At 40.1% G+C, this 26,235-nt stretch overlaps 3 protein-coding genes across 9 annotated transcripts; 2 read left to right on the forward strand and 1 right to left on the reverse strand.

The window, feature by feature from the left end:
• Positions 1-163: 163 nt before the first annotated feature.
• Positions 164-10,578, forward strand: zfyve27 (zinc finger, FYVE domain containing 27). Of its 4 annotated transcripts, XM_080302742.1 has the most exons (15): positions 165-308; positions 393-571; positions 1,961-2,198; positions 2,319-2,389; positions 2,486-2,672; positions 3,705-3,800; positions 4,108-4,220; positions 4,500-4,618; positions 5,019-5,090; positions 6,059-6,079; positions 6,248-6,268; positions 7,662-7,803; positions 7,916-7,962; positions 8,086-8,167; positions 8,282-10,578. In XM_080302742.1, the coding sequence occupies exons 3-15, from the start codon at positions 1,963-1,965 to the stop codon at positions 8,350-8,352; spliced, it is 1,278 nt and encodes a 425-aa protein (XP_080158868.1). In that variant the 5' UTR covers positions 165-308; positions 393-571; positions 1,961-1,962; the 3' UTR covers positions 8,353-10,578. The 4 variants fall into 4 exon arrangements, with proteins under 4 accessions (XP_080158867.1, XP_080158869.1, XP_026026009.2 ...); XM_080302741.1 differs by having other exon boundaries at positions 164-571; XM_080302743.1 differs by lacking the exon at positions 6,059-6,079 and having other exon boundaries at positions 164-571.
• Positions 10,579-13,483: 2,905 nt separating this feature from the next.
• On the forward strand, positions 13,484-18,569 carry golga7ba (golgin A7 family, member Ba). Of its 2 annotated transcripts, XM_026170226.2 has the most exons (5): positions 13,484-13,744; positions 14,773-14,898; positions 17,099-17,251; positions 17,348-17,449; positions 17,575-18,569. In XM_026170226.2, exons 1-5 carry the CDS (start codon positions 13,733-13,735, stop codon positions 17,656-17,658), a joined length of 477 nt encoding a protein of 158 aa, XP_026026011.1. In that variant the 5' UTR covers positions 13,484-13,732; the 3' UTR covers positions 17,659-18,569. The 2 variants fall into 2 exon arrangements, with proteins under 2 accessions (XP_026026011.1, XP_080158871.1); XM_080302745.1 differs by having other exon boundaries at positions 13,592-13,744; positions 17,099-17,449.
• A 1,151-nt stretch (positions 18,570-19,720) lies between these two features.
• crtac1a (cartilage acidic protein 1a) lies at positions 19,721-26,114 on the reverse strand. Of its 3 annotated transcripts, none has more exons than XM_026170220.2 (14): positions 25,958-26,114; positions 25,249-25,454; positions 24,959-25,155; positions 24,734-24,870; positions 24,494-24,650; positions 24,253-24,387; positions 22,790-22,926; positions 22,572-22,708; positions 22,384-22,466; positions 21,841-21,941; positions 21,536-21,704; positions 20,945-21,090; positions 20,668-20,707; positions 19,721-19,860 (listed from the first exon to the last, which is right to left on the reverse strand). In XM_026170220.2, exons 1-14 carry the CDS (start codon positions 26,060-26,062, stop codon positions 19,844-19,846), a joined length of 1,767 nt encoding a protein of 588 aa, XP_026026005.2. In that variant the 5' UTR covers positions 26,063-26,114; the 3' UTR covers positions 19,721-19,843. The 3 variants fall into 3 exon arrangements, with proteins under 3 accessions (XP_026026005.2, XP_080158870.1, XP_026026007.2); XM_080302744.1 differs by having other exon boundaries at positions 19,723-19,962; XM_026170222.2 differs by lacking the exon at positions 19,721-19,860 and adding an exon at positions 20,374-20,586.
• Positions 26,115-26,235: the final 121 nt, after the last annotated feature.

Below are 26,235 nucleotides of genomic sequence, written 5' to 3' on the forward strand. Positions count from 1 at the left end.
TAAAATTGAAATGTATGGAAAGATTGTCCAAGAGCGCAGATGGTGGTAAAATTAACAAATATAATTGTTTTTTAAAAAAAAAAAAACCTAATAAAAGAATGTTTATTATGTTCTTGTTTTACAAAGGAGTATTCTTAATTTAAAAAAAAAAAAGTGGGGGGGGGGGGGGGGGAACTTGACTGATCAGTCTCTCTGCGATCGACTGGTTTGGACACCTGCCATTGACCATTTTCTGTTATCAATTATCAGGCCTGGATTAAACGAGGAAGCAGACGCTCTCGCAGCTGAACAGAGCTAGCAAGGCAAAGGTAGCAGGTCCAAAAAAGCAAAATAGCGGGTTGACTCTCTATGCCGACACGCTGACAGTTTCAGAAATCGCCTCGTTGTTCCAGGTTTGTGCTCATGCAGGAGGACAACCGGAGCCATGTTGACTGAGCTGCTTGAATTTGGAGGCTCTTTCTTCCTCCAGGCTGAAGATGATGGTATCGGTGGGACTCGCTAGTTTCGCCTGAGCTCCTTTCAGCACCGCCGCCGCCTCATAAGTTGGTTGTTGTTGGAAACCGAGCTCGAGGTAAATGATCTCCTTCGTATTTAGTAGCTAGTGTTAGCAAGGCTGACATGCCGGTGTCGTGCTGCTATTGTACAGCACAGCGCTCTCCCACCGGCACAGGACTTGAGTTAACTTTCCGGTTTGACCGCATCTCGCAGGCCACAGCAGTTAGCCCGGATTTCCCTCCTTATGGTCACGATAAAGAAATCGATTTTAATAGATTAATCAGAAATAAGTAGTCCTCATGAAAGCTACCAACATATCGTAACCCTTGGAAGGAATCCACCTGAACGCTAGGTTTGTTCATTCATCAACTCGCATAAAGGAGTTGAGACTGTAAGCGTGGGTTATGGGAGATCCTCCATATAACTAAAGCGCACAAGAATAGGTTAGTGGAGAAATTCGCTCTTTCCAATAACGCTTGGATGATGGGTTTCTCTCACAGGTCTCAGGAATAGACCCCGGAAAAGCCAACAAAAGCGTCTCTGAAAGCGTGGTTGGTCATAACGAGGCAGACTATCTACAAATTGAACAAATCAAGCACTGGTGTTAATCTCACTAAAGCAGTTAAGGGGGTCACAGAAGAAACGGGGACTGCTGTGGAGGGTTACACTAATACGCTTATTGAGAGATACAATTAATATTGAGCAAAACTGAGTTCAGCTTGATGAACTCAACAAAGAGTAAAAATCTCTCCAAGTATCAGAATTTTTGTTCATTCAAAACACCAAATAAGAGTAGTATTAATGGAAGGAAGCATTTTAGTGTGTTTCAGGTTTGCAATGACTTCTGAGATTATGTTTTGTGGACAGATGACAAAGAAGTCCATTTTTCTATTTAAAACACACAACTCTGTATTTGTGAATTTTAGAACAGTACTGTCTACCAGCTCTAAAACTGAAAGAGTGGTGGACGGATTGTGGTTTGGGGCTGCTTTGCTATCTCAGGAGTAGAGTGCCACAACTACAAAGTGACCAAAGTGCACAAGTAAATCGACAACACGATAGTTTAAAAAGAAAAAAAATTCATGTTTTTGGAATGGTCATGTCAGAGTCCTAACCTTAACACAACTGCTTAAGGTTGATGTATGATGGAAAATGTTGAAAATCCTCTATAAAGCCTAAAAAGATCTGATGTACGTTTTTGCTAAAAGAGATTCTAAGATATAGGAAACTCGAGGCCTGTTACTTTTCTCAGCTTGGACTTTTTGTAAGACTTTTTTTTGTGTTATCAGTTTATGTTTGTCTTTATTTGTAAGAAGATGAAATTTCAGTAATTCAAAAGGGTTTACAAACTTTCTGTTGCTGAAGCTCTAGACAGTTGGTAATATTATCACAGCAGATGCATTTTTGCTTTCGAAGTTACTCAACACCTGAATCCTGCTTGTCGTCTGTCCCTCATTCTGTCCAGGGATGGCTTTGCACAGTACTGGATCATTCCAAGACCCCTCACAGGGCACAGGGGATCGGGGGGAGCTGGTGCACACATTGTCTAAAGAAGCCCCTGGGTCTTCAGATGCCTCTGAGTTGGGAAGCCCTCGCAGTACACCAAACTTTGACCTCCTCAACATGGTTTTGTCCTATAAGAGGATGGCTCTATATCTAGAACCGGTTACAGATACAGTGGAGCTCATTCGCTTCCTGCTCGGGTGTGTATTTGTGCTTTCTGTACCCTGTATGAATATCACATAACTGCTTTTTCATAGTAATCACAGAGCTACATATTTATATTGCAGTATTCATTATGATCTTTTTTTTTAATCTCTCAGGTGGAAGATGCCACTGTGTTCTCTGCTTGTTTGTATTTTCCTCAATGTCTTCTTCTGCACAGTTAATGAAGGTAGGAGGAACCATTACACAGCCTTATTCAGCCTTATTGTTGCCCTTTGAATAATTTACTATGTTGTTTTTTTCTGTCTCCCTCTTCTGACATCAGTTGGTTGGTTCACTGTGAGTTTAGCAGCAGTATCTTTGCCGGCTGCCCTGGGTTACCTGCAGGACAGGTGTAGGGGCAGAGCCTCAGACGATGAGCTTCAGAAGCGTCGCTTTCATGCTGTGTATCGCAGAGACTTGCAGATCATTCATCTCACCAAACAGGAGGCCATGTTGGAAGTCAAAGACCTGTAAGGCAAATTATGCATTTAATGTCTTAAACTATTAGCATGTAGCGTCCAATCTAAAAAATGAAGTCAGTGTGGAGCTGCTTTAAACCTGCTTTCGTTTAAAAGGCCAGCAGAGACAACCTGTGGTTGTCAAAAACAAAGTCCAGAGCCCTCAGCTCACTTGATCCATGCCCATAGTATACTTGTTACTAGTATGTTTAGAGTCTGAGACACTTCTTTCAGGTTTTACTGAATCCAACATTATGTTCATTTTGTAAATTATGGTCCCCCGTAATGTGCAGAAAGAAGTTAAGCAGAGTATGCTTTCAATGTTTGATGCACTCTATACTTATAAACTCTGGTTTCAAAAAGCTAAGGTCCCAATTGGAAGGTTTAGAGACCTTTAGGTGACCCCCTGGCAACCACTGGTCGCTAGGGGGGAAAAAAAGTATATTCCCTTGCTGATTTGTGAGCAATTGCTTGAGGTTGCTGGCAGTCACTAGGTGAAATTGGTTGTAGAGAGGTTTACAGCGATGCATCAAAAACCTCTTTTCAATTGCTTTGGTTATTAGCAGGTTGCCATGGTTGCCTGTAGTTGACATGGAAGATGTCAGCAAACACTTGGCTCGTGTTTGGAGGAAAAACCTTTGAGGAAATGCTTAGTTGTCCTGTAGAGTTGTTAACTTTACATTTATAAAATGTAATGCATCCCACAATTGTTGATCGGAGTGAAACTGTCATTATTTCCAAACTATTATAAACTTGAATGTGTCTCTCATCACACAATATTGACTTAGTCCTACCTGCTACCGGCATATTCATTGTTTCATACGATTTTAAAATATCCAATTTAAAGATTAAGTTTCAGGCAAACACTGATAAAGAAGATGGAGGAAGTCAGTTTCTTCTTCCTTTTTTATTTTTATTTTTTAAGCAGTTTATAAACTGTAGCTATCGGTGCATTTCTGAGTATTTGTTCATGGTATGTATTTGCAAATCGATTGAAATGTATTTGTTCACCCTTTATTTGTGGGTCTCATTTGCCTTCACCAGGTTGAAGCAGCTGGATGACATGCTGTCCTCTGCCTGTCAGTCAGCAGAAGCTGCTTATAAAGTCTTGTACTGGGATAATCACACCAAGTCATCAAGGTCTGCATCTGTGGTCTCTCTCTTTTACACACACGCACATTCTTTTTGCTTATAGCTGAGTCATTATTGCTCAACAGCCGGCGCTCATGATAACATCAGTTCAGCTCATGCATGTGAATGAAATGTATATGTTTTAACAAGCTCTACTGTACTGATCTCTTCTGTTGTTGCCGATAGTAACAAGATATTCAGATGTGTGTCAGTAGTCACGGTTTAAAATGTCAAATGTGAACTTAACAAAGAATTCTGTTGCTGATCAATCGCTCACATAGTTTTAATGTGACTTCTCAAAATGTTCCACCTCCAGGTTCTATGGAGGGATATTAATCGTGGTGTGTCTACTCTATGTTGCTCCGGTGGCCTGGGTGCTAGCTGGACTCAACAGTGTCATGTTTCTGTGGAACAGAGACTTCTGCAGAGGTTAGTTTGGAAAAGGCTGAAAAATAAAACTAACACTGAAGCGTTAAAAACTGCAGATCTTCAAACGGCCTCTAGAGCCTGGCTCTAAAAACAGTAATAAAATACAATAGTAGTACATGGTCATTCCATACAATACATTCTCATTTAATTATGGTTAAAAAGTAAGATGGTGACTGAATTTGAGACTTTAAAAAGGGTAGTCCACAATCCAGTGAACGACCTTTAGGTGGCTACATCCATCTTTATAAATGCAGTCGATGGTCTGTTAATCTGTTTCAGTTTTATTGGAGCTTAAGAAACTGTTCCACATGAGCAAGACACAGACTTCAGAAGGGGCGTGTGAAGAACAAGAACAAGGCAATTTATTGGAGAGGACCCCCACACCAACCAGTCTAGAGGTGAGAGACAGAAGCACGGAGGACAAAAGTTTATACGGTCTGATACGACTTACACTGAAGGATTATTTGCTGTGATTTATATTAAAACCAAATACAGCTGAAAGCTTCTTACACTGAGAGCATGGGTTAAACACTCCATCCATCATTTTCCTTTCATGCCCTCTGTGTCTTTCTGTGTTAGGATTTTTACTCCAGCAAAGTCACGGACTGGGGATCACATTGATCTGTGGAATTCCAGAGTGAAAACTTCACCCGTTACATTCATGTGTGATCCCGATTTCAGATCTCTTGACCATACCACAGTTTAACAGCTGTCCTGGGTGCTCACTCTGGGATCAGCTGTGTTTCAGGAGTTAAGTAAACAAGTGCTCAGATGTTGTTTTGTGTTTTGTCACAACAGGATCTGTCCCCTGGCAGTGTAGAAGAAGCTGAGGAAGCTGAGCCTGATGATGAATTTAAAGATGCCATTGAGGTAAACGGAACACTTACACTTTAGGATGTTCTTTTAAATTACATTTGTATGTTACTTCTATGCAGTTGTAATTCTCAGATGTCTGCAGTATTATAACTTCTTCCTTATAATGTCTAATGTGATGTCCAATTTCATAAATCTTTCTAGTTTAAGTAATCATAAAATATGTTTCTGTAGTATTTTAATTTGTTTTCTTGCCAAAGTTATACTAGAAAAAATGGTTACTGCCATTTATTGTCTGGCCAAGTTGGAAGCAGTGAATTTATGGTAAATGGCCTGTATTTATATAGCGCTTTACTAGTCCCTAAGGACCCCAAAGCGCTTTACATATCCAGTCATCCACCCATTCACGCACACATTCACACACTGGTGATGGCAAGCTACATTGTAGCCACAGCCACCCTGGGGCGCACTGACAGAGGCGAGGCTGCCGGACACTGGCGCCACCGGGCCCTCTGACCACCACCAGTAAGCAACGGGTGAAGTGTCTTGCCCAAGGACACAACGACCAAGACTGTCCAAGCCGGGGCTCGAACCGGCAACCTTCCGATTACAAGGCGAACTCCCAACTCTTGTAGCTGATTTGACCCAGATTTACACTCATAGGTGGAGCAAAAAGGCCAAGTGTGTTCCACTTGGTTCACCCTGACAGCAACCGAAATGGTGTAAAGAATGGGAGAAGTTTTATCTTTCATTCCTTTCTTCTTTTGCTGAGATAAGTAATTTCTACTGAAATCTTCAGTAAACTGGAGTCATTCATTAGCTTAACTTTTCATGTAATATATAGATGTAGGGGGAAACAAATTTGGATGGTGAATTCTATAAATTTTTGTCTTGCAAAATAATAAAAAAAATTAAGAAGTTCAGTTTGAGCTTGCCGGTAACTGTTAGGGAGGAGGAAGCCTTTGTTGCTGACATACCTCCTGTCTTTATTAGTTTTTTTTCCCTCTGCTATCCTCCTAACTCAGGAAAATTCAGTTTCAACACAGGTAAGTGTTCTCTCCTTTGTTGAGAGGAGGCTAGTTCGTCATGGCTTTTTCTTTAGTTCTTGCTTTGCTTTTTGAAGCGCAGTTTTAGGTGTGGTCACGGATAGTAACACTGAATATTAGTACTTTTAGGTAACGTTTTTCTCATCTCTTGTTTTGTTGCCTGACAAGGAAACCCCATTGGTTTTGGTGGTAAGTGATTTCACTGTTCATCCCTACTGCCAGTCCATCCATCCATCCATCCATCCATTCACCTTGGCAGGAGTTGTGTGGCAGCAATAATGCTATAAATAACATGCCCATAATTGTTGCCTCCAGTGGTTCCATTACACAGAATATTTGTATCATTATTATTCAGCATGATCACCATCATGCTTTACGAAACAAACAAATCTTTACTATATTAAATCCCCAGACTGAACGAATTCTATCAACAGAATGTGAATAATTGCCTGTGACTTTCTGTCCAAAATATTTTAAGAGAAATCAGCTGAACACTAGCTCCAGGGCGTTCTTTTGTGTAACACCAGTCTGCACGACAAGACTCAGTCAAGAATGAGTAGCGATGAACCTTTTATTTTAAAAACACACATTGTTATTCATAATAGGGGAAATGGGGTTAGAGCTAAAAAGAAATGTCTTTTAAAACGTTTAAAGAACAGAAGCAAAGACCCAAAAACGTTTCAGGACTGGTAAAATGCTGCCCCCTTGTGGTGAGGGATTTAGTTAAACACCAAAAGTGCGTTTAAAATCTATTAGCTCTTGTGACATAAAACTTTAAATAAAAAAAATATGTTGTCAAATTTAGTGGCCAATATTAGTCAACAAGGTCCATTACACCTGACTTATCTGTACATGAATTTGTTCATCAAATAAATGGATACACTTATTTGCTAAAATCCTAAACTGTTCCATTAACTGCAGGGAAGAAAGAAGTTATCCTCCTCTCTCCAAGTCTTTATTTTTTGCTGAAGTTGGATACGTGTTATTCTTATTAAAGAATAGTTTTATATTCTTTAACAAGAAAAGCTTTTAACACATGACAACTAATATCTTCATTCTGTTTGTCCTCCTACACTCTGTTCATTTGGTTCTGTGTCATTGTTGTCACTCAGTGTAGTGGATCACATTTGTAGTGGAGTAGGTTGTGCTAACCTTACTTGGTAGCCCTTGGTTCACAGACAGTTGGTACCTTTATCACATCCTAGTTATATTGAATATTAAGAGTTAAGAGAGATTAACAACATTTAATTTCTTTAATATTTCTGCTTTTGCTCTTATGGAGGTTGCGGTCCTCATGTTTGGCAGATAAATTAAGTACAGCAAGTGCGTGAATGCATGTTCTTTGAAATGTATTCTCCACCTTCATAATCATCCTAGTAGTCGTAGTTGTTGTGATCATCATGCTTAGCTTATTCATCAAACAGCTATTAGTCAGACTACCTGATTTATTTTTAATTCTAGTTTCTCCTCTGTTAATGTTTAATTTGTTTCCTGGCTTCTTTACACTTCAAAAGCTTAGACGTTATATTAAAAAAAACTATTTGTTTTTTCTATGTATCTCACTCCTCTTCATCTCCCTAAGGAGGATGATGATGGATCCCTTGGAGCTCCCGAGTATGACACTATCTCTGAAAATGGTCTTCTAAGCCGAAATGAACCAATACGCAGCAAAGTGTCTAAACTGACAGAGAAACTGCGTAAACGCTATCCCGCAACCGTCACAGGTCAGCGAATCCTCCACTGATTTCAACCCTCTTATTTATAGCTCGGTGATGACACGGTAGATTTTCTAAGACTTACAGCTCTATTCTTGGCTGTTTCTTTCTGTCTCCAAAGGCAACTGTTCGAGCTGCAATGCCGTCTTCTCAGTTCTGAAGAAAAGGGTGAGACTGAAACCTTGTGGCAAGAATTTGGGATATATTTAGGCATCACGTCGTCATCATGGTTAATTTTATCCTATTTTTCTGTTGGGATGAGCTCTAACCCACTGTCTGTTTTTATTGCAGAGAAACTGCAGTAACTGTGGCAACAGCTTCTGCTCTCGATGCTGTTCCTTTAAGGTGCTGAAATCTGTTATGGGGGCAACAGGTGAGAAGCAGTATCGTTAAAATATTTGCATCATATCACACAATTCTGTTTCTGTTAGTTTTATTCATCTGTTCTTTGAGTTAAAGCCGCTGTCTTTTATTATTTCATCCTCAGCTCCAGAAGCACAGAGAGAGACAGTGTTTGTTTGTGCTGCCTGTAATTCCACTCTCATCAAACCACAGTGAGATGGCATGTTGGTTATATCTCCCAACGGTCAGCAAGTGTTCTCTCACTGTTTGGCCCTGAGCCCTATATTGGACCCTGACGTACATGCCTTTGTGTTCATGTTAAGGCTCTTCTGTCAAGAAACATCCCATGTGGAGCTCCTACACTCCTTTGCCTTTATCAGTTCCTCGTTAGCTTCTCTTGTTGCTTATGGGATTTCTACTATTCCTGTTGTTGGATTTTTCTTTTTTTGTGCTATCAGTGAAGGACTGGATCTTATCACTCAATGAGACTCAGCACAGTACACAGTGGCTCTAAAATCAAAGGACCTATTTACAGTCTTTCTGAGAAGGACCAATATATGCACAGTGATAACCACGACTCAGCTAGTAGTGATTGGTGGTTAAAATAAGTGAACAGGGTTACAGCGGTTTTGCTTTACAATCTTTGCCTCACAATAACGGTGATGGCTCGTGAATTTTGATATCTTAAGGACTGTTTGGCAGATTAATGACAATGTAATGCTGAAGGACCTTTCTGTAAGAACATAAGGCATCAAATCTGCCGTTCAGACTGATGAATATGATGTGGGAAAATGCTTAAGTTGTGCTTAAGCTTGTTCAAAAGTACAAGATAATGCTGAAGGACCTTGACATCCATCTGTCACCAATATGATATGATGAATTGTGGGTTTGTCCGAGATTCTGAAGGGAAGTTTGAGTTCTGAGTCACACCGGGCCACAGCCACAGTAAGCCACCTCTGGCCCCAAGAGAATGTGCGTTCCCCGACTGTTTGTGAAGAGTTGCTGGAGGTTTCTGGCTCTTGTTAAGTAAAGTTGCAAAGAGAGCATTGCAAAAAAAACTTGTGATTGCTTCTGTTGCGGGCAGATTGCTGCGGGCACTAGTAGTGTGCGAGGAAGATGCCAACTTGTTTGGAGACATTTATCATTTTAGTCTCTGAGCTGTAGTAAAAGTTGAAAAAGAACAGTGCAAACTGGAAAAAGAGAACATTTGCCTTCATAGTACAAGTTGTGCCTTACTGGAACAAACACATTTTAAAAGGGTCACCTTTCACTTTGAAGCCGAATGTTCTCCATCTCCGGTTTCTGTCACACCTTTACAGTTTTGCTGCTGTTGGCGAGTAGTTTGCGATTGTTTTCACTCCAGTCTCCTATCAACCAGTCATCTCACAGAGCTTTGACTGTTCATCATGTCTGAGTGAATAGGGCTTTAGCAGTCAATATCAGAGTGTCTGCCAGCACCTGCTTACTAACTGATTGGCACATGCACGACAGATAGTTTGCTCACATAAGATCATTTTTGAGCAAATGCTATCCTGGTAATCCTGGTCTGGAAAACTCACTGTGATTAGATTTGTCTTTTTCAGTTGATTTTCCTACCAGAGGAAGCAGATGCAGAAAAGCATAAAAAACTGAAAATGCAAAGCAAAGTCTCACACAGCGTGGTTTTGTTGAAGGCAGGGTCTGAGCCGTTTTCGAAGTTGAGCAGACCAGTTCACTCTTGTAATAATCTAATTGCTGCTGCATTTCAGTTGTCATGGTTTCCTACGTGGGCGTGTCAAACAAGCTTTATTGTATTACAGCAGCACGTCCAAAGGTCCTTTGAGTCCATGTTTTTCGTCTGACTGGATCGAGTCGACCCAACTGGATAAAAATAATTTGAGTGGACCGAAGAACCCACTAAAACTGTTACCAGAACTTCACACTCTTGCAAGCAGGACTTGACTTGAAGAACTCATGTGAGGCACTGAAACCCAATATGTGGATCCTGGTGGCAACATTGTTTTAATCATGTTTCAGACACAGATGATTGTAACTGTTTGCTTTGCTTTTACTGTAATCATATATAAGCTTACTGTAAATAGTTCTAATTGTTCTATGTATGATATATTTAATTTAAAACTCCTGAAAGTGCGAGTTATTATTTGACCGAATGATTAATTATGTATATACTGCCCAGGATTTTAAAGATTAAATTATGCCGTTATTAAAATAAACAATGTAAAGATTTACAGCTGTGGTCAGTTTACATACACTCATTGTGAGCTTGCATGTCATAGTAACTTTTGAATTTTCACAATTTCTTTGAACTGTTCTTATCCCTTTTCTGACACGTTTAATTTTATTTTGAATTTTCTCTAATCCACACAGGGTCAAAATTTTATGCAAGGGCTCAAATATATGCACACGCTCCGTTAAATGTTTCAATAAATGGTGCTGAAGGTTCTACAGTGTGGTGGCGAGGCCAAGGTCTCTTAATTTCTCAAGAGTGATTGTGAATGACTACAGCTGCTAGCTTCTCTTTGCTGCCATGGTGGAGTGACCAATACTGCAATTGGAAAGTGCAAGAAACTCAGTGAAGCCTTAAATTAGAACTGGAGATTTACACAAACTGGAAAGGCCTCTTGGAGCCGTTTCTAAACAGCTGTATTCAAAGATAATCAGTTCAAACAAACTTAACAATTGGACGTATCACTACTTTTCCAAGGTCTACAAGAGACCAAAATAGTCACCCTCAGGTGAGAGAAAATTGGTTAGAATTGCTGTTAACTGGAAACTGGTGGAACACCAGAGCCACTGTCCACAGTGAAGCAACTTCTACAATGGACTGAGAATGTACCAAAAGCCCTGGTCTAAAATGATAACTTTTAAGCTCGACTGGAATTTTCACCTGCCCACAGTGACAAGCCAGATGCCTTCTGGAGAAAAGTAATATGATCAGATGAGACAAAGATTGAGGTATTTGCTTATTTATAAGGGGCATGTTTAAAGGAGCAGAAAGGTGAGGCTTTCATCCCAAAGAACACAATGCCACCTCTCAAGCACGCTTGTGGAAGCATCATTGTCTGTTTTGATGCTAATGGCATTGATGCATTGCACAAGATTGATGGAGTAATGAAAGAGAAGGACTACCTCCAAATTCTTCAACTTGACTTCACATCAACAGCTAAAGGGTTGAAAATTGTACACAGTCAAATATTCCAACAGGACAATGATCCCAATCAAAGCCCTGAACTCAACCTTACTGAAAATATGTAGACTATGCTTAAAAGCCGAGTTGGTGCCAGAAAATCAACCAATTTAAATGATCTCTACCAATTCTGCCAAGAAATATCCAGCCAAGATTATGCCAGAAGAATAAAAGCACCTTCTCGAGGTGCAACTTGCTAAGAGACATTTAGCCAAATAAAAATGTGGGTCTATGTGTATATATGTGGCTACATGTATCACTTTGACCCTGTGCAGATGAGAGAAAATCAAAAATAAATTAGGACTTGTTTTTACAAGTTGTTGAAGATGTATGCTGTATGATCATTCCACTCTGGAAAAAAGAATAGTTCGGTCATTGAAATCAATTAAAAGCTCAAAATGAGCATGGCACTCGTGGCCATGATGAGCGTAACCACAGCAGCAATTAAAGTGACAGGTGGTAAGTATGTTCCTTTTGGCATGGGAATCATTTTATTAGCAACTAAAAGGCATTGTCATTTCAAAGCACAGTTGTACCACACTTTAAAAAAAGCATCAGAAATTTTTTTTTTTTTCAAAACAGCTTCATTTGATTGATTTATTCCATTTAGAAATAAAAGTTTGAATTCCTTCATTTAAAATTTGGTGTTTAACTTTTAACTAATTTATTCAAGTATCAACATTTTCAGTGATATGCTGGTGATAGATCCTCAAAGTTGGTTTTACAAATATTTGTCTGAACTAGTGGATTAAATTATGATGTGTAAAGTGAAATGGGTCACTCCCACTGATAAACTCATAATGTTTATGCCAGAGGAAGGTTAAACAAGAAAGCTCTACTGTAAAGGGTGCAGATATGGGAAAGAAAATACAAATAACGACACTTCAAGTAAGACCTTGAAGTGACATTTGAAGTTTTAAAAACTAATTGCCATTTAGACTCATTTCGATTGTTTTTAAATGAGAGAAAAATTAGTTGTTAAATCACAAAATGGAGCTGTAATAAATTTTATTTGAAAATTTAGGATGAATGATGCTGCTTTCTTTAACATATAGCTTATAGTATAGGCTACTACTAATAATCAAGACTGCAATCTGTTTCAAACAAGCTCTCATTTCCTGAACATAAAACCAAAAAGCTCTTGTCACAGAAATTTATATTTTAGATATAGTTTTGTAAGGAAAAACTTATTTCATGAAGCCTTTTTAACATATATTATGAAATTTACATGGAGATTTTGTAAAACAAATAAAATAAAAGCAAACACCTAATTATCAATAAATGCAGTTCCTCTAATAGCCTCTTGAGGTTGCTTCCAAAGGCAAAAGCAGGCTAGAAAAGACCAAACCCAGCAATCAAAACAACATGTTTACAGTTTGTTTGAGTTTTTTTTAATTCACCTTTTTGGATTGTGTTATGCTTTAAAGTAGTTTCGACCTTCCAGAAATATGGTGGTGGCCACAATTCTAACTCTAAGGGTTCTGGATGTGGAGATGGTTGCCAGATGTCCTCTAAACTTGTATGATTGCTGTCTTATTGATTTGACTCTATATTATCATATGTCCAAAATGGCAGACAAGTTAATGTCACTTGGTTAACAGTCACATGGCTTCAAAACCTCAATTTCACTCCAAATAGTGGATGAGGACCTGCAGCATCCTATGTCAGAACACCTGTCAATCAAGCAGCCACGCCCCTGATTCAATTATCAGGTGAATGAGTTATAAAAACTTTGAACTGCTGTGAGGAGGGACACTATTGCCTCTATTTGGGGGGGGGGGGTCGATCCCAATGCTGGTATAAGTATCGCAATACTAGCGCAATAGTATTGATATTTCTAATTCTATCCTCCAACTTCAGTGTTTAGACCTCAAACATACACTGTGAAAAATGTCTGAACCTTTTTGTGTTAAATGTACATGTACAAGCTGACCCAAAGTGTATTAAAGACAGGCACATTGACATTCCAGGTCTCCAAAAAAGAAACCTAACCCCTTAAACCCTTTATAAGTTGCCTTTATAGGTTAAACATATCAGTATCGGTATTAGTATCGGCAATATTTAGTTCATATCTGATCGATACCAAAATGTGCAGCATGGCAGATAACTAGCTGACTCCCTTTCAGAGACCGCCTCAAGTGGCCAGCAGAGGAACTGCAGTTTTTGACACTTCCACATTCTCCGCTCTGGCTGCATTTTTCAGGTTTGGAGGTCGTCTCCCCCACCCCGACGTCCTGCAAAGTCAAGTTGAGACTGAAGAAAAAGCCGAACACTCTACTACATTAAGCCCCGCCCCCTCAGGATTACAAGCCTCTCCTCCTCTCCCCACCCTCCCCCCTTCCGTGTCCCACTAAGCGGTTTCAGAGCGTGAAGGGACTCGTCCCTACAGCCACGGATGCACGGTGCAACATGGCGACAGAGGTAAGACACTCGCTCGGTTTAATTTCCAGCTCGGGTCCGGTTACCGGCACGAACAGTGACATGAAGGTTTAAACGAAACAGGCGCGGCTCCAGTTAACACGGACGTTGAGGGCATGGAGGCTGCACACGGTTAACCTGTGCGGATCACTTGTATCTGGAGTGACCACTGTGTCCTACATTATCACGCCAGTTTCGCCAGAGGATTTGGTCGTTTTCATTTCATTTTTTTTTTTTTTACCACATAAACGCGTTCTAGTATTTTGTTTAAAGAGAAAAAAAAAAAGGGAGGGAGGCATTTTTGAAAGTCAGCTGAGCTATAAGAAAAAAGGATCAGTGCAGCCCCCTCCGTCCCTGCCATGTTAAGCTGTTTTGGTGAAAGCAGATCTGTTTTTGTGTATTGAGAAGCCACGTTAATCCGGTGACAAGCAACTGTGTTTGACTACACACACATACCCACTCACACACACACGGAGGACAGCCGTTCAGCACCATGGACAGAAGCCACTCCACCCCGACCTTCCTCCGTGCTTTGCCTGACTCCCTTTTCCTCCATCTGTGCTTTCATGTAACCAAAAATAATGGTGACGCACAAAACTGATTATATCAAGCATAAACAAGCTTGTATGTAATACTTGTTTGGCCTCTGAAAGTCTGCTTCAGCTTGTTCCGTGTAATCGATCCGTGTTTAGCCGTAGTGAAATGTTGTCCCGTCTCCCTGCTTTCCTGAAAGACCAAGAGAAAGTGTGTGTGTGTGTGTGTGTAAAAGATCGTATGTCTGATGCTGGGCTTTGCTCCAGCAGTCAACAAGGCAGAAAAGCGTGCAGACACTGAGCCAACGAGTGATCGATCACATCTACTCCATCACCCTGTTCCTCTAAATCAGCTGCTGTTTGTACACATTACAGGTGAACAGGTTCTCAGGGATGCACATAGAGGGATACATAGCTCTCTTTTGGGACTCATTAAAGAGATACTATATTAACCCTTACTGTATTACTCTCTCTCTCTGTGTTATTTGATTCCCACAGTTTCATAACCTGCAGGAGTTGAGGCACAGTGCATCTCTGGCCAACAAAGTATTCATTCAGAGAGACTACAGTGAAGGAACCACCTGCAAGTTTCAGACCAAGTTCCCCTCTGAGTTGGAGAGCAGGGTAAGGAAACTGGAGGAGTTACAGTGTAATGTGATTTAATTCTAGGTTTTATATTGTGTTTTAATAGGTGCAGATCATACAAGCATTTAGATCTTTGTTAGCATCATGGTCTGAAAAGAAAAAGTCTGTTAAAAGGCATTATCATGACATTCATATGCTTGATAATAGATGCAAAATAACATAAATAATATAATAAATATAAACGCATATACAGTAACAAAGTTTCATTTCAGTACCGAGTAAAGCAAAACACACAAATCACTCCACATTCTCTGTTGTTCACTGGTTTCAGCGTATTTGAATGCTTCTTCCCACTTCTTTTTAAACATGTTATTTATTGAGGATCATGTTCCCTATTTTTGGCATCATTTTAACACGTATAGAATAAAGCCTTATGTCATCATATCATATGTGTGTAGAGTTCATTTGGGGTGGACAAAAAGTGAATCTTTCAGCATCAGACACTTAATTCCCTTTATTTTATTGATTTTTAATGTAGCAATATAAGGGTTTCATGACTCAGATCGGTTCTTTCACATGTAGATAAAGCAAACAAAATTCCTGATTGCTAGATAAAATTGTTATGCTGTGTAGAATGATATACGCACAAAGCTCTGTGATTTGGTCAGTCATTACCTCGCTAGCTTTTATCACTGTGGAGTAAAAAGTATGAGGTGTAAGTCGTCCATTAAGAGGGTTGCTGACCCACTATTGATTATGTGCCTCATCACATGAGCCAAGGTGGGAAAAAGGGTGTGGGTCATTATAACCAGAGGTGTGGGTGAAACCATTGTGAGACCTTGCCTCACCCTATTATATGACCTATTGAGATCAACTGATGCATGATGTGAGTGGGCGTTAAGGCATCTGTGCAGGGATTTCAAAACTGCACTGTAGGTGGCAGACAGTTGGTGTTGTAAGCCACACCCTCTGTTCAGAGTGGACATAGATGGCCTCTTAGACTCGTCTTTCAAGACGAGTGACCTTTGTCCTTTAGATGCAGATGTACAGCTGAGTCTTGTCCTGTCAAGGTGGCTCTTTTATGTTGTGCCAAGTGTTTACGGAGTGGCTGCTTGGTTTCTCCAATGGAGCCCTCCTCGCTGCACTGTACTGCATACACTACATTGTTTAGTTTGTGTTTGGAGGTTTTTTCCTTGGGATCAACCAGCTTTTGTCTAAATGTGTGTGGCTGTGTCTGAACTACACTGGGATGTCCTGCTTGGAGAAGACTCTCCTGAGTTTCTTTGATAAACTGGCTACATAAGATATGACGTTTGTCCTTCTGATTCTCCCTAGTTGGTGTCTGACCTTATTTTCTGTGCATCCTTGCTGATTTGATGAAAGCTCAATTGGGAAATCCACATGTTTTAAGAGCTTTATTTACATGTGTGTGTTCCCTTTCTTTTCCTTCTGGCTTAAAGGGAACAGTTTCTGTGTTGTAGGGTCCTGATTACTCCAAGTTTGTGTTCCAGAGGGTGGTGGGAGTCAAAGAGTAGGTACTGGTCTGTGTGTGTAGGCTTCCAGAAATGACAAACTGTTATACTTTGTATCTTTCCTGGTAAACTATCATTCTATCCACTGAGTCGATGTGAACAGTGAAGGCTTCTACTTCTTGGGTTTTGATTTCAGAGTTTAGATGTGATGATGCGTGTTCCCCACAAGGGAGCTAGGATGGTTGCAAGGTGCTTGGAAATTTTGTAGGTGGCTGAGTTGATACTGCTTGGGACTCCTTTGTGGATCTTTGGAAGTCCATATATACAGGGTATAGCATTTCCTGGGTACAGGAAGTGTAGTCAGTGGCTTCATCCATTTCAAGTTGTTGTAGGCAACTGATGACTTTCTTTTCATAGTTGCTTGTGGGGTCTCGTCTTAAAGCTTCATAGGTATTGTTGTAAATGTGGAGGAATAAACACAGCTGGTCACTGGGTCATAGCTGGAGTCCCAGGTCTCATCAGCACTGACGATTCTTGAAATGAAGGTCAGTTTCACACGTTAGCTGATGTTTGAGGTTTGTGCTGAAATCTCGCAAGTGCATGGGCAATAAAACACTCGCAGCGTCTTCCATGGAAGTGACTTCAAAGGGGAAATTAAAATCATGCAATATTTTTTCCCTTCTCCAGCTCAGTAAGTTACTTTATTAAACATAGTATTTGCTGTTGCTACTCACTGACCCCATTTCTGCTCTTTTGTCTGTCTCCAGATCGAGCGAACACTGTTTGAGGACACTGTGAAGACGCTGAATAACTATTATGCAGAGGCGGAAAAGATTGGAGGACAGTCCTACTTGGAAGGGTGTCTGGCCTGCGCTACAGCATATCTCATTTTCCTCTGCATGGAGACACGTTATGAGAAGGTCAGAATCCAATACATTTTGATGTTCTGGGACAAATTAACATGTAGTTTGGATTTTATATTGCTTCTCATTTTTCCTCTTCCGTCTGTGTGTCAGGTGCTGAAGAAGATTGCCAAGTACATTCAGGAGCAGAATGAGAAGATTTATGCTCCCAGAGGTCTCCTTATCACAGATCCCATAGAAAGGGGAATGCGTGTTGTATCCTTATTCTGAATTTTGGGTGTATTGCAAAAAAAAGCAAAACAAAACCACATTTCTGTAAAATATTTGTGCAATTTATTATAAACCACAGATCATTTTTGTTCCTTAACAACTTTTAACAGATAGAGATCTCCATCTATGAAGATCGGGGCTCCAGTGGCTCCAGCTCAGGGAGCAGCTCTGTGTCCGGCAGCACTGCTCGATGACTGGATGCTTCCTAAACCTGCGTCCACCTGATCACTCACAACCATGAAGGAAAACCTAGGATGTAATACGACTCCTCTTCCAACACCAACCACCCCCTCAGCTACGCTCACACAAAGTATTCACCAGTTTTTTTCCCCATCATGTCCCTAACTTGTTCAGAGTAGACACTTGAAACACGCACTTTAGTGGTTTATTACGAAAGAAATGTGCAGGTGCTGATGCACTTTTGCTAAGATGTAATGTCTCAATGAAAAGGATGAAAAGATGCAGCTAGTGATGCTTTGTGTGATCCCACCATTTCTCTCCTTCCTGTCTGATTTCAAGATAAAAGGGACGAAGTGCCTCATCTGCTGTCATTGTACCACGTAGGCCAGATCAACCTGGGCTGCACCCCAAACACTGGACCAAACACAAGACTAGACCCCAAATTCAGCACCTCTTCCAAATCGGCTCTAAATCATGCTGTCTGGCAGCAGATGAATGCCATTTAAGTCATCCATAATGTAGCAGATCCTCCATATTTATGATGAAGCTTGTATTTCCTTTTTTAAAGTCATAGCCACAAATCCAAGTACTAACCTCTTGGTTTCATTGAGCGAGAGCAACTCTTCCTAAATTTAGATTATGCAAAGACTCGTTGTGCGTGAAGCGCAGCAGTAAGTAAAGAAGGGATGGGTCAGAAATGTCTTCCTAAATTATACCTGTAAGTGTTTATGAAAATACACCAACCCTTCCCTGCTTTATGAACAGACTTCCAAAGAAAAATAACTGCCAAAAAACAAACTGGCTCACAAATGTGAATGTTTCTTTTATTTTGGTGACATTTTGTGCAAGAACAAGTTTTCATACTGCTTATTGTTTTAATACACATGGTAGAAATGACTGGCGTCAAATAAACAGTTTCATCACAGCCCCATCGAGCTCATTGTTCTTGTATTATACAAATATATGAAATCAGTGTTACTCATATTAAGCATTTTAAATGATTACAAACATAAGAAAAGGCTCAGTACTCAATCTGAGCTGCTTGTTGGACATAAACCAGAAACCAAGTTTCATGTAAACAAGCAAGTGCAACGCTATAAATACCTCCCAGGCATCCATATTTCCCTCCCTTTATCTGTTGTTGCCAATTTTTCTCTCTGCCTTAGAGTGTCATCATTTAGATTGGGTATAAAAATCTTTCTAGTTGAACCTGCCCCATTCAGACAACACTACCATCCTCGGCATCAAATCAAATGTGATGGAAGGAAGGACACAGATTATCTAAGCAGGAATATAGAAGAGCAGCTGCTAAATGGAAGTTTGCAAATATCAAAAGCAGCACTGGTTAACATTTCTGCATTAATACTCTCAGCATGGAAGGTGAAGAGGATTGCTCATAGCAACGCCTACGGATGACATACTGGTCGTGTAGTTCCTCTGAGCTCCACAGTTTTCAGTACTTGATCAAATTGTTAGTCTAAAATCCAAGTGCTTTGTTTCAGTGTCAAAGCTCTCACTGAGTTATCAATAATGCATTAAAGATACAGTAAGCAAACAGCCCAAATCAGTGATAATGTAGCTGCTGGATTTGTCACTTAAACTCAAAGGCAATGTTGTGTACACTTTGTTTGACATGTCAGTAAGCTTAGAGTTTATTACCAAAATATTTGGTTTAATTCTTTAGCTTGACAGTAACATGATCCGTAAATCAGTGTAAAAGACAACAATATTAAACATCATTAAATCTTAAATTTACTGGAGACGGACACCATTTCCAAAAAAACCAAAGATGTATAATTTTATGCAGCCCTTTTTTTCTAAAGGCATTTTGTCTTCACAGCAGACAAAGCTGACAAAGTGGTAAAGAAATTAACAAATTGATAATGTCCACTCAGGGCCGTGGTATTGTGGACACTGCTAACAGTCACCGATACCTAAGTAGCACAGAGGTAACAAAAAAAAACCTGCCTTAAAAAAAATTACTTAACAATTTAAGCGTATTGCTTATTTTGTTACAAATTCCTCATGCCTGCATGCACTAACTGGTTATTTGGCACCACATGCAGCCAGCTCATCAAAACAAACAAGCAAAGTTCAGGATGGACATGCTCCATGCATGTCACAGTAATTTGTTCTAGCAGGTGTTAGATCCAGGTGACCAGCGCTGGATAGAGGTTGTCTTTTCCCTGAAGACTAGTCTCACTTCATTTCTGATACTGCAGACAGGAATAAAACACACTGTAATAAAACTGTCTTAAACCAGGAGGCTTCAAACATGGAGACCGAAGATCGAACACCATCATAAAATGGAGCCAATGCTGCATGGGTGGAGAGAACAGAGGAGAGTAACAGTGAGGGAGGACGAGACAGACAAGCAGACATCAGATTAATACTAAACAAACAGAATGACTAAAAATGAAGACTTGGTCATCCACGTGTGAAGACGAGGACAGGTACAAGTGGGGAAAATTGGGGAACTCAGGGTAACCTTTGTGGTTTGCACTAAATACTTTCAGTTACTCTGTGTCAGCCACAGTTCGTGTGTCTTGTTCTGTTTCAGCACGTTTTTAGTGCAAATTCAGCATCTCTTAAGTCACGCAGGAAACACTTCCTTGCATTTGTTACTCTCAGGGTAGCAGGGGTAATGCTGAGACTGGAGGATTAAAATGTGAGTACTAGAACAGTTAAGACTGACTTTTGAGCTATGAAATAATTTGAAAGAGCCGGTGTATTGATAGGAACAAGTTTATTCACTTCATTTAAAGCCATAAAAGAGAAAAGAAATCTTAAAAAAAGGAAAATGAAATAAATCTGCTCACAGAGTAAAAAAAAACAACCAGCTCTCCCTTTTAAAAACCAAAGCAAAAGACATTTTTTTTCTGTAACATTATTGTAAACCACAAAAATCCTTTATTGCATTTCATGTGATTCTCTTTAAAGACCTGTAGAAAAATAAACATTCAATTAAAAATAAAATAATATCTGGTTTTGGATTATTTTATGAATCTTTAAGACTTGCTCACCTGCACAGCGTCCATTCCTGACAGTAAAGCCGTTACCACACTAAAAAGAAAAGAAAAAAAATAGAGGAAAAGGTTTTTATCCAAACCAAATAAGCTGATTCTGAGACGTTTTAAAAACAATTTACTTTTATTTTTTGAAAGGTAGGAGTAAAATATCTTATAATTAAACTAACCAGAGAGAGAGAGAGATTAAGGCTTTGGTGTTGTTCAATTCACTGCTCCACTAACAGAAAAAAAGGCGTGTTCATAATTCATGCTGGGAATTCGGGCTGTGTACCTGCGTGTCATTGGCAAGCTCAGTGGTTTCCCCTTCTTTGGGATAGGTGACTTCCAACACAGAGTTCATTTCACCAGCCTGAAGAGCTCGAGTAAAACTAGTGCTGTCTGGCCAGGAGACCTCGAGCACCTTCACCTCATCATTTCCTGGGAGTCATGAGTACAAGACACAATACTACGTTACATTTTACAAGTACAAATTTGTATTTTGGGATTAGATTTAAAAATATCTGCTGGGATGCTACCTGCCTCCTGACTATCAAACTATGTTTTACAGACTGATGTGAGAGCATCTCATCTTAATTTTAGCAAGAAAGGACATTAGCTTATATCCCAAAATTTGTAAACTTTTACCAGCCATTAGTTATAACACCAGTATCTGGTTTAAAGTAAAAAAATATCAGGGATACTATTGTTTAGCTGAGATGTCTAAAAACACCAATGACAAAGGCACACATACTGAGTTCTAGTGTTTGACAGGATAGATGCACGATCACAAAAAAAAAGCTGTTTGGCCAACAATCTGCTCTAGTGTTTACTTGTGAGGTGTCTGCTGTTTTTTCAGTGTCTACAACATTTAAAAGGAAATCACCTAAACCAAAGTGGGCGACTGGCTCCATCTCACATAGATATCCAGAGCCTCCATCAATGATGCGCGTGTGAGTTCCACTCTGACTGGTGAAGACTGTCACCTTGGCACCCCGGGCGAAAGAACCAAACTGGGTGCGAGGAATGACCCGCAGCCAGTTATTGGATGATCCCTAGCAACAAGGATGTTCATGGATTATTATTCGCTAACTAATAATAAGAAGACCAGTTAGTAGGTATATCATTAGGCTGTTAGTAAAAAGAAAAACAAACAAACTCCACCCGACAAATACACATACGCACACCCACCTGCGTGACCTTAAAGACAGAGATTGGCTGCTGGGCGCTCTCCCCGTGTGCCAACAGCAGGTCCAGCTGTCCATCCCCATCCAAGTCAGTCACAGTACCACCTGTCCAGAACACACAGAGTGCTTTCACTGAACTGACCTACACATCAATGTCAATGGGGAGTCTCCCTGACAGTTATATTTCTGAGGCTCATCCAAACACAGAGGCAGTTCAGGCAACCTCAATATATTTTAACCGGCTAGGATGTTCTCTAATATTTTCACATATTGATTATTGTTTTGTTACCAGGTGAAACAACACTTCAATAGAGTCACTTTTCAAGAAAGCCATAAAAATCATTCTCAATTGATTGTAATATTTTAGAAAAAAAACATCTGTATATCACTATTTTGTGTCTGTATTGCCTGGGACTACACATCTAAAAGAATTGGCAACTTAATATATGTTAGATTTTTAAACGGATATCCATTAAGATGTACCGTGCCGGTTAAATGCATAGGAAAAACAGCACAAAATGTGCTCTGATATTAAGAGTTTACAGACCTGTTCCTCTCCCTTGTGGCTCTTCAGCATCTCCCACATTAAGTTCCTGGATCAAAGGGTCTGCATTAGTCCTCCTTGAGACCCTGCAAAAAAGGAAACAGCCAAAAAAATAAATAAATCTAGTAACAGTTATTTTTTAATTAACAAAGACATTTCATTGGAAATTTAACAAATACATGAAATCTAACCTGAACAGCCTATTGGGAGCATTTCCTCTGTAGGCAATATTGTTAAAGAACACCTCCAACTCCTTGTCATTATCAAAGTCAGCAGCAATGACTGTGCGAATAGGTGAGGCTTCAGCAAATCTTCCAGTAGCAATATTCTGCAAAGAAAATTGTACTTCTCTCAAGATACACTTTATTAAAACCTTTTGTTTTTGCCAATTTTGTCACTCCTCTCTTACCTGGAAACTGGAATCGCTGCGCTGCAGGAAAAGTCTGTGTGGGCCGTTCCAGTTGCCATAAACAATGTCTGTCTTTCCATCTCCATTGAAGTCAGCCAGTGCTACTCCTCTGCCATGCTGGTATTGGTCCTCCACACCTGTTTGCATGGGCACAGTGTTAAAAGCAACTAATCCAATTTTGTACAATAAAAAAAACTAAGTAAAAGTGATCAGAGGACCTTCATATGTCTCTTATATTTAGTGCTACATCCAGGAGACTGCTAGATTAGTTTAGCATAAGGACTGGATTCTGGGGGGATAAATCAGCCTGGCTCAATAACAGTAAGACGCTCCACATACCTGAATGTCTTAAACTCACCAGTTAGCATTTTCACTTGTGTTTGATTAATATTCACATGACAGGCTGTGTTACTTCATGAGGTGTTATCCTTATGAGCCTACCAGACAGCCAGCAAATGTTATAGTAAGCTAAGCAAATAGACTGATTAAAATCAAACAGGGCATCACCTGCTACAACCTGTTGTGGTAAGGAGAGAGCTGAGTGTAAAAGCGAAGCTGTCAATTTACCAGTCAATCTAAATTTCTACATACCTGGTAGAAGTGGCCAGGTGGAAATCTGGGCTTCTCTACTTAGACTGCTACCCCTATGACCCAAACCCAGATAAGCAGTAGAGGATTGATGGATAAATAAACAGTCAAACATAAAAGCCTCCAAATATTTCTAATCTCTTGGTAACTCTACAAATCATATATAAATCACATCATATCAATAAAGATGTAGTTTGATGACTATATCGATTGTGGTTGGCAGTTCGTCTTGTAACCGGAAGGTTGCCGGTTCGAGCCCCGGCTTGGACAGTCTCGGTCGTTGTGTCCTTGGGCAAGACACTTCACCTGCTGCCTACTGGTAATGGTCAGAGGGGCCGATGGCGCAATATGGCAGCCTCGCTTCTGTCAGTCTGCCCCAGGGCAGCTGTGGCTACAACTGTAGCTTGCCTCCACCAGTGTGTGAATGTGAGAGTGAATGAATAGTGGAATTGTAAAGCGCTTTGAGGGCCCCGAAAAGCGCTAAATAAATGCAATCCATTATTATTATTATTATTATTATTATAATTTCTGGTTTTTTCCAAAGGTTGCTGCATAAACAGAGACCACCCCCACTAACTTCTGATGCACACTCAGGCATTTTGTTCTATATGCTGGCCTGAAATATGACACAAGCCATTCAGTTCAGAAAAGCGAAACAAAGGTTCCTCCTAGCTGGCATTCACAGGGTAAATGCATAATATAATATATAATAATAATATAATAATAAAAAAGTAAATAAATTTAAAATTAGAAACCAAATAATGGAAGAGTGAGATGAGACAAAGAATACCTGATATGAAACCATAAGTTGAAGGACAGACTGCAGAAAGTACTACTGAGTTAGGCTTCATGTTCCCTTACCACTTCATTCTCACCTGCCTGTGTTGCCATGTCAACAAAAGCCCCATTTCCATTATTCTTGAACAGGAAGTTAGGTCCATTTTCATTGTCACAGAACACATCAGACCTCGACTCGCTCAGGATTGGTCCAACGACCACACCGCGACCACCTGACCAACGAGCCAACAGTGAAGCTTTCAGTTGTTTTTGACAACTTCAAAAAAAAAAAATCAAAAAAAAAATCCCATGTTTCAGGTAAACACTGTGACATCTCACCTGTGTACCTGTTGACTCCGGCCTCAGCAGCTACGTCAGACAGCGCGATGATGCCCTTGCTCACATCACTGGCAGCCTCGTCCATTTCTAAGAGAGCGTGGGGGCCAACATTTCCACTGGCGTAGTTCGCCACGTAGACTGAGTAACGGCCTGTTCCCTGCACAGAAACATCGGTAACTTAGAATAACGTATAATGTACTCAAATGCAATGAGATAGAAGAAATAGGTGGGTTCACTCACCTTTCTATCAACACATGCGACTGAACGTCCCGCCATCCGATTAGCAACACCACGACGTACATTCAGCTCATCGTTGAGCAGATCTTCAAAGCGGCCATTACGAAACTTGAAGAGCTTGTCAGTGTATGTTGCTCGTCCTTGACAGAGAAAGAAAAATTATTTGGTTCCCTCAAATTACTTTGATGACACTTTAATTTCAGGATGACTTTGCAATATCATATTTACCAGAGTAGGCATTGTTTGTATTAAGAAAATAGATTTCTTCTCGTCCATCTCCATCCACATCGCAGGCAGCAACTCCAATAGCATTTCCTGCCTGGTCTCTCAGAGCATAGTATGGAGAGTTACTGTCATCAACAGCAATGTTTACCAGCTTTTTCTGAGTCCTGTCATACTTCAGCACCAGGTTGGGCCCGTTGTACCTGAGAGAAAACGTGATTTTGATTTATTTTTTTTATCACAAATTTCTGCATAAAAATCCTCACACATGGTAATACACTAACACTCACACTTACCCTGCCACCACCACTTCCAGGTCACCATCACCATCCACATCTGTCACAGCCATCCCATAGTTGAGTTGTGTGGGATTGTGCAGATTGTCAGGGGGAAGCATGGTCTGTGTAACAACCTGAAGCATGGGATTCAGGTTTTGGGCATGGGAGTGATGCCAGAGTGTCACTAGTAGGAGCAGCAGACCCGAACCCCACATTATTCCAACCTGGCGAGACACGGAAGTCAGGAAGATATCTTGTTTTGAACAAAACTTGCAAGAAACATCTGAAACTGAGAATTATAATACAAAACAAAACAACATTTCTTAACAATTGAAACTAAATATGAAAATAGAATTATCCGAATTGATCGAAAGCGATCAAATAAGTACGTTAAAAGAAAGAAGAAAAACAAAAACATAACCACCAGACATTGTTTTAAACGTGGAGTGTTTCTGTCTAAATCTACCAACCAAAAGCCTTTAAATCCTTTAAGAAAGCTATAAAATTTCAAGACGTTAAAAAACACAAAACGCAAAAACTACTAATATGTTATTAATGCTCTCCAGCAAATACATTTTCTGTATTTCTGACTTGTTTTTCCTCCAGCGTAATGACATGCAATTCACTGATTTTAATAAAAAACATGGATGAAGCCTTTTCCCCATTTTGTGCAAAGCAGAGGCGTGAGCAAGAATTCATTCCCTTCATTATGGCAATACCGTCTTACCGTATCAAGGTGTGGAGGAGAAAATGCGTCTCCTGCAGTGAAGATGATGTGTTTATAGTTGTGAAGCGAGCTTGTCAACGCCTCTATTACACAAATAAGTTTCATAAATTACAAATTTACGAAACACCTTGTGTAACGCGGAGAATACTGTCCAATCAGCGAAGAACTATCTGACCGATAAAGATGGTGACCAATGGCTGAGCTGAATTTCTGTGCACGTGTCTCTTGCACCCAAGGGTTTGGTTTGTTTGTAGTTTATGTTAAACGATGGCACAGAA

Source organism: Astatotilapia calliptera, chromosome 6 (genome assembly GCF_964374335.1).
Source record: "Astatotilapia calliptera chromosome 6, fAstCal68.1, whole genome shotgun sequence".
Classification (NCBI taxonomy): domain Eukaryota; kingdom Metazoa; phylum Chordata; class Actinopteri; order Cichliformes; family Cichlidae; genus Astatotilapia; species Astatotilapia calliptera.

Excerpts from the sequence above, each read along its gene's own strand:
- zfyve27 (XM_080302741.1), top strand. The coding sequence starts at position 1,963 with ATGGCTTTGCACAGTACTGGATCATTCCAAGACCCCTCACAGGGCACA. Across the intron at positions 3,801-4,107 it reads AATCACACCAAGTCATCAAG|GTTCTATGGAGGGATATTAA; the intron begins GTCTGCATCTGT and ends TTCCACCTCCAG. Across the intron at positions 4,619-5,018 it reads CCACACCAACCAGTCTAGAG|GATCTGTCCCCTGGCAGTGT; the intron begins GTGAGAGACAGA and ends TTGTCACAACAG.
- golga7ba (XM_080302745.1), top strand. Across the intron at positions 14,899-17,098 it reads CCTCTGAGTTGGAGAGCAGG|ATCGAGCGAACACTGTTTGA; the intron begins GTAAGGAAACTG and ends GTCTGTCTCCAG. Across the intron at positions 17,450-17,574 it reads TAGAAAGGGGAATGCGTGTT|ATAGAGATCTCCATCTATGA; the intron begins GTATCCTTATTC and ends AACTTTTAACAG.
- crtac1a (XM_080302744.1), bottom strand. The coding sequence starts at position 26,062 with ATGAAACTTATTTGTGTAATAGAGGCGTTGACAAGCTCGCTTCACAAC. Across the intron at positions 25,455-25,957 it reads CTCCTCCACACCTTGATACG|GTTGGAATAATGTGGGGTTC; the intron begins GTAAGACGGTAT and ends GTGTCTCGCCAG. Across the intron at positions 21,705-21,840 it reads CTGTCTTTAAGGTCACGCAG|GGATCATCCAATAACTGGCT; the intron begins GTGGGTGTGCGT and ends CCTTGTTGCTAG.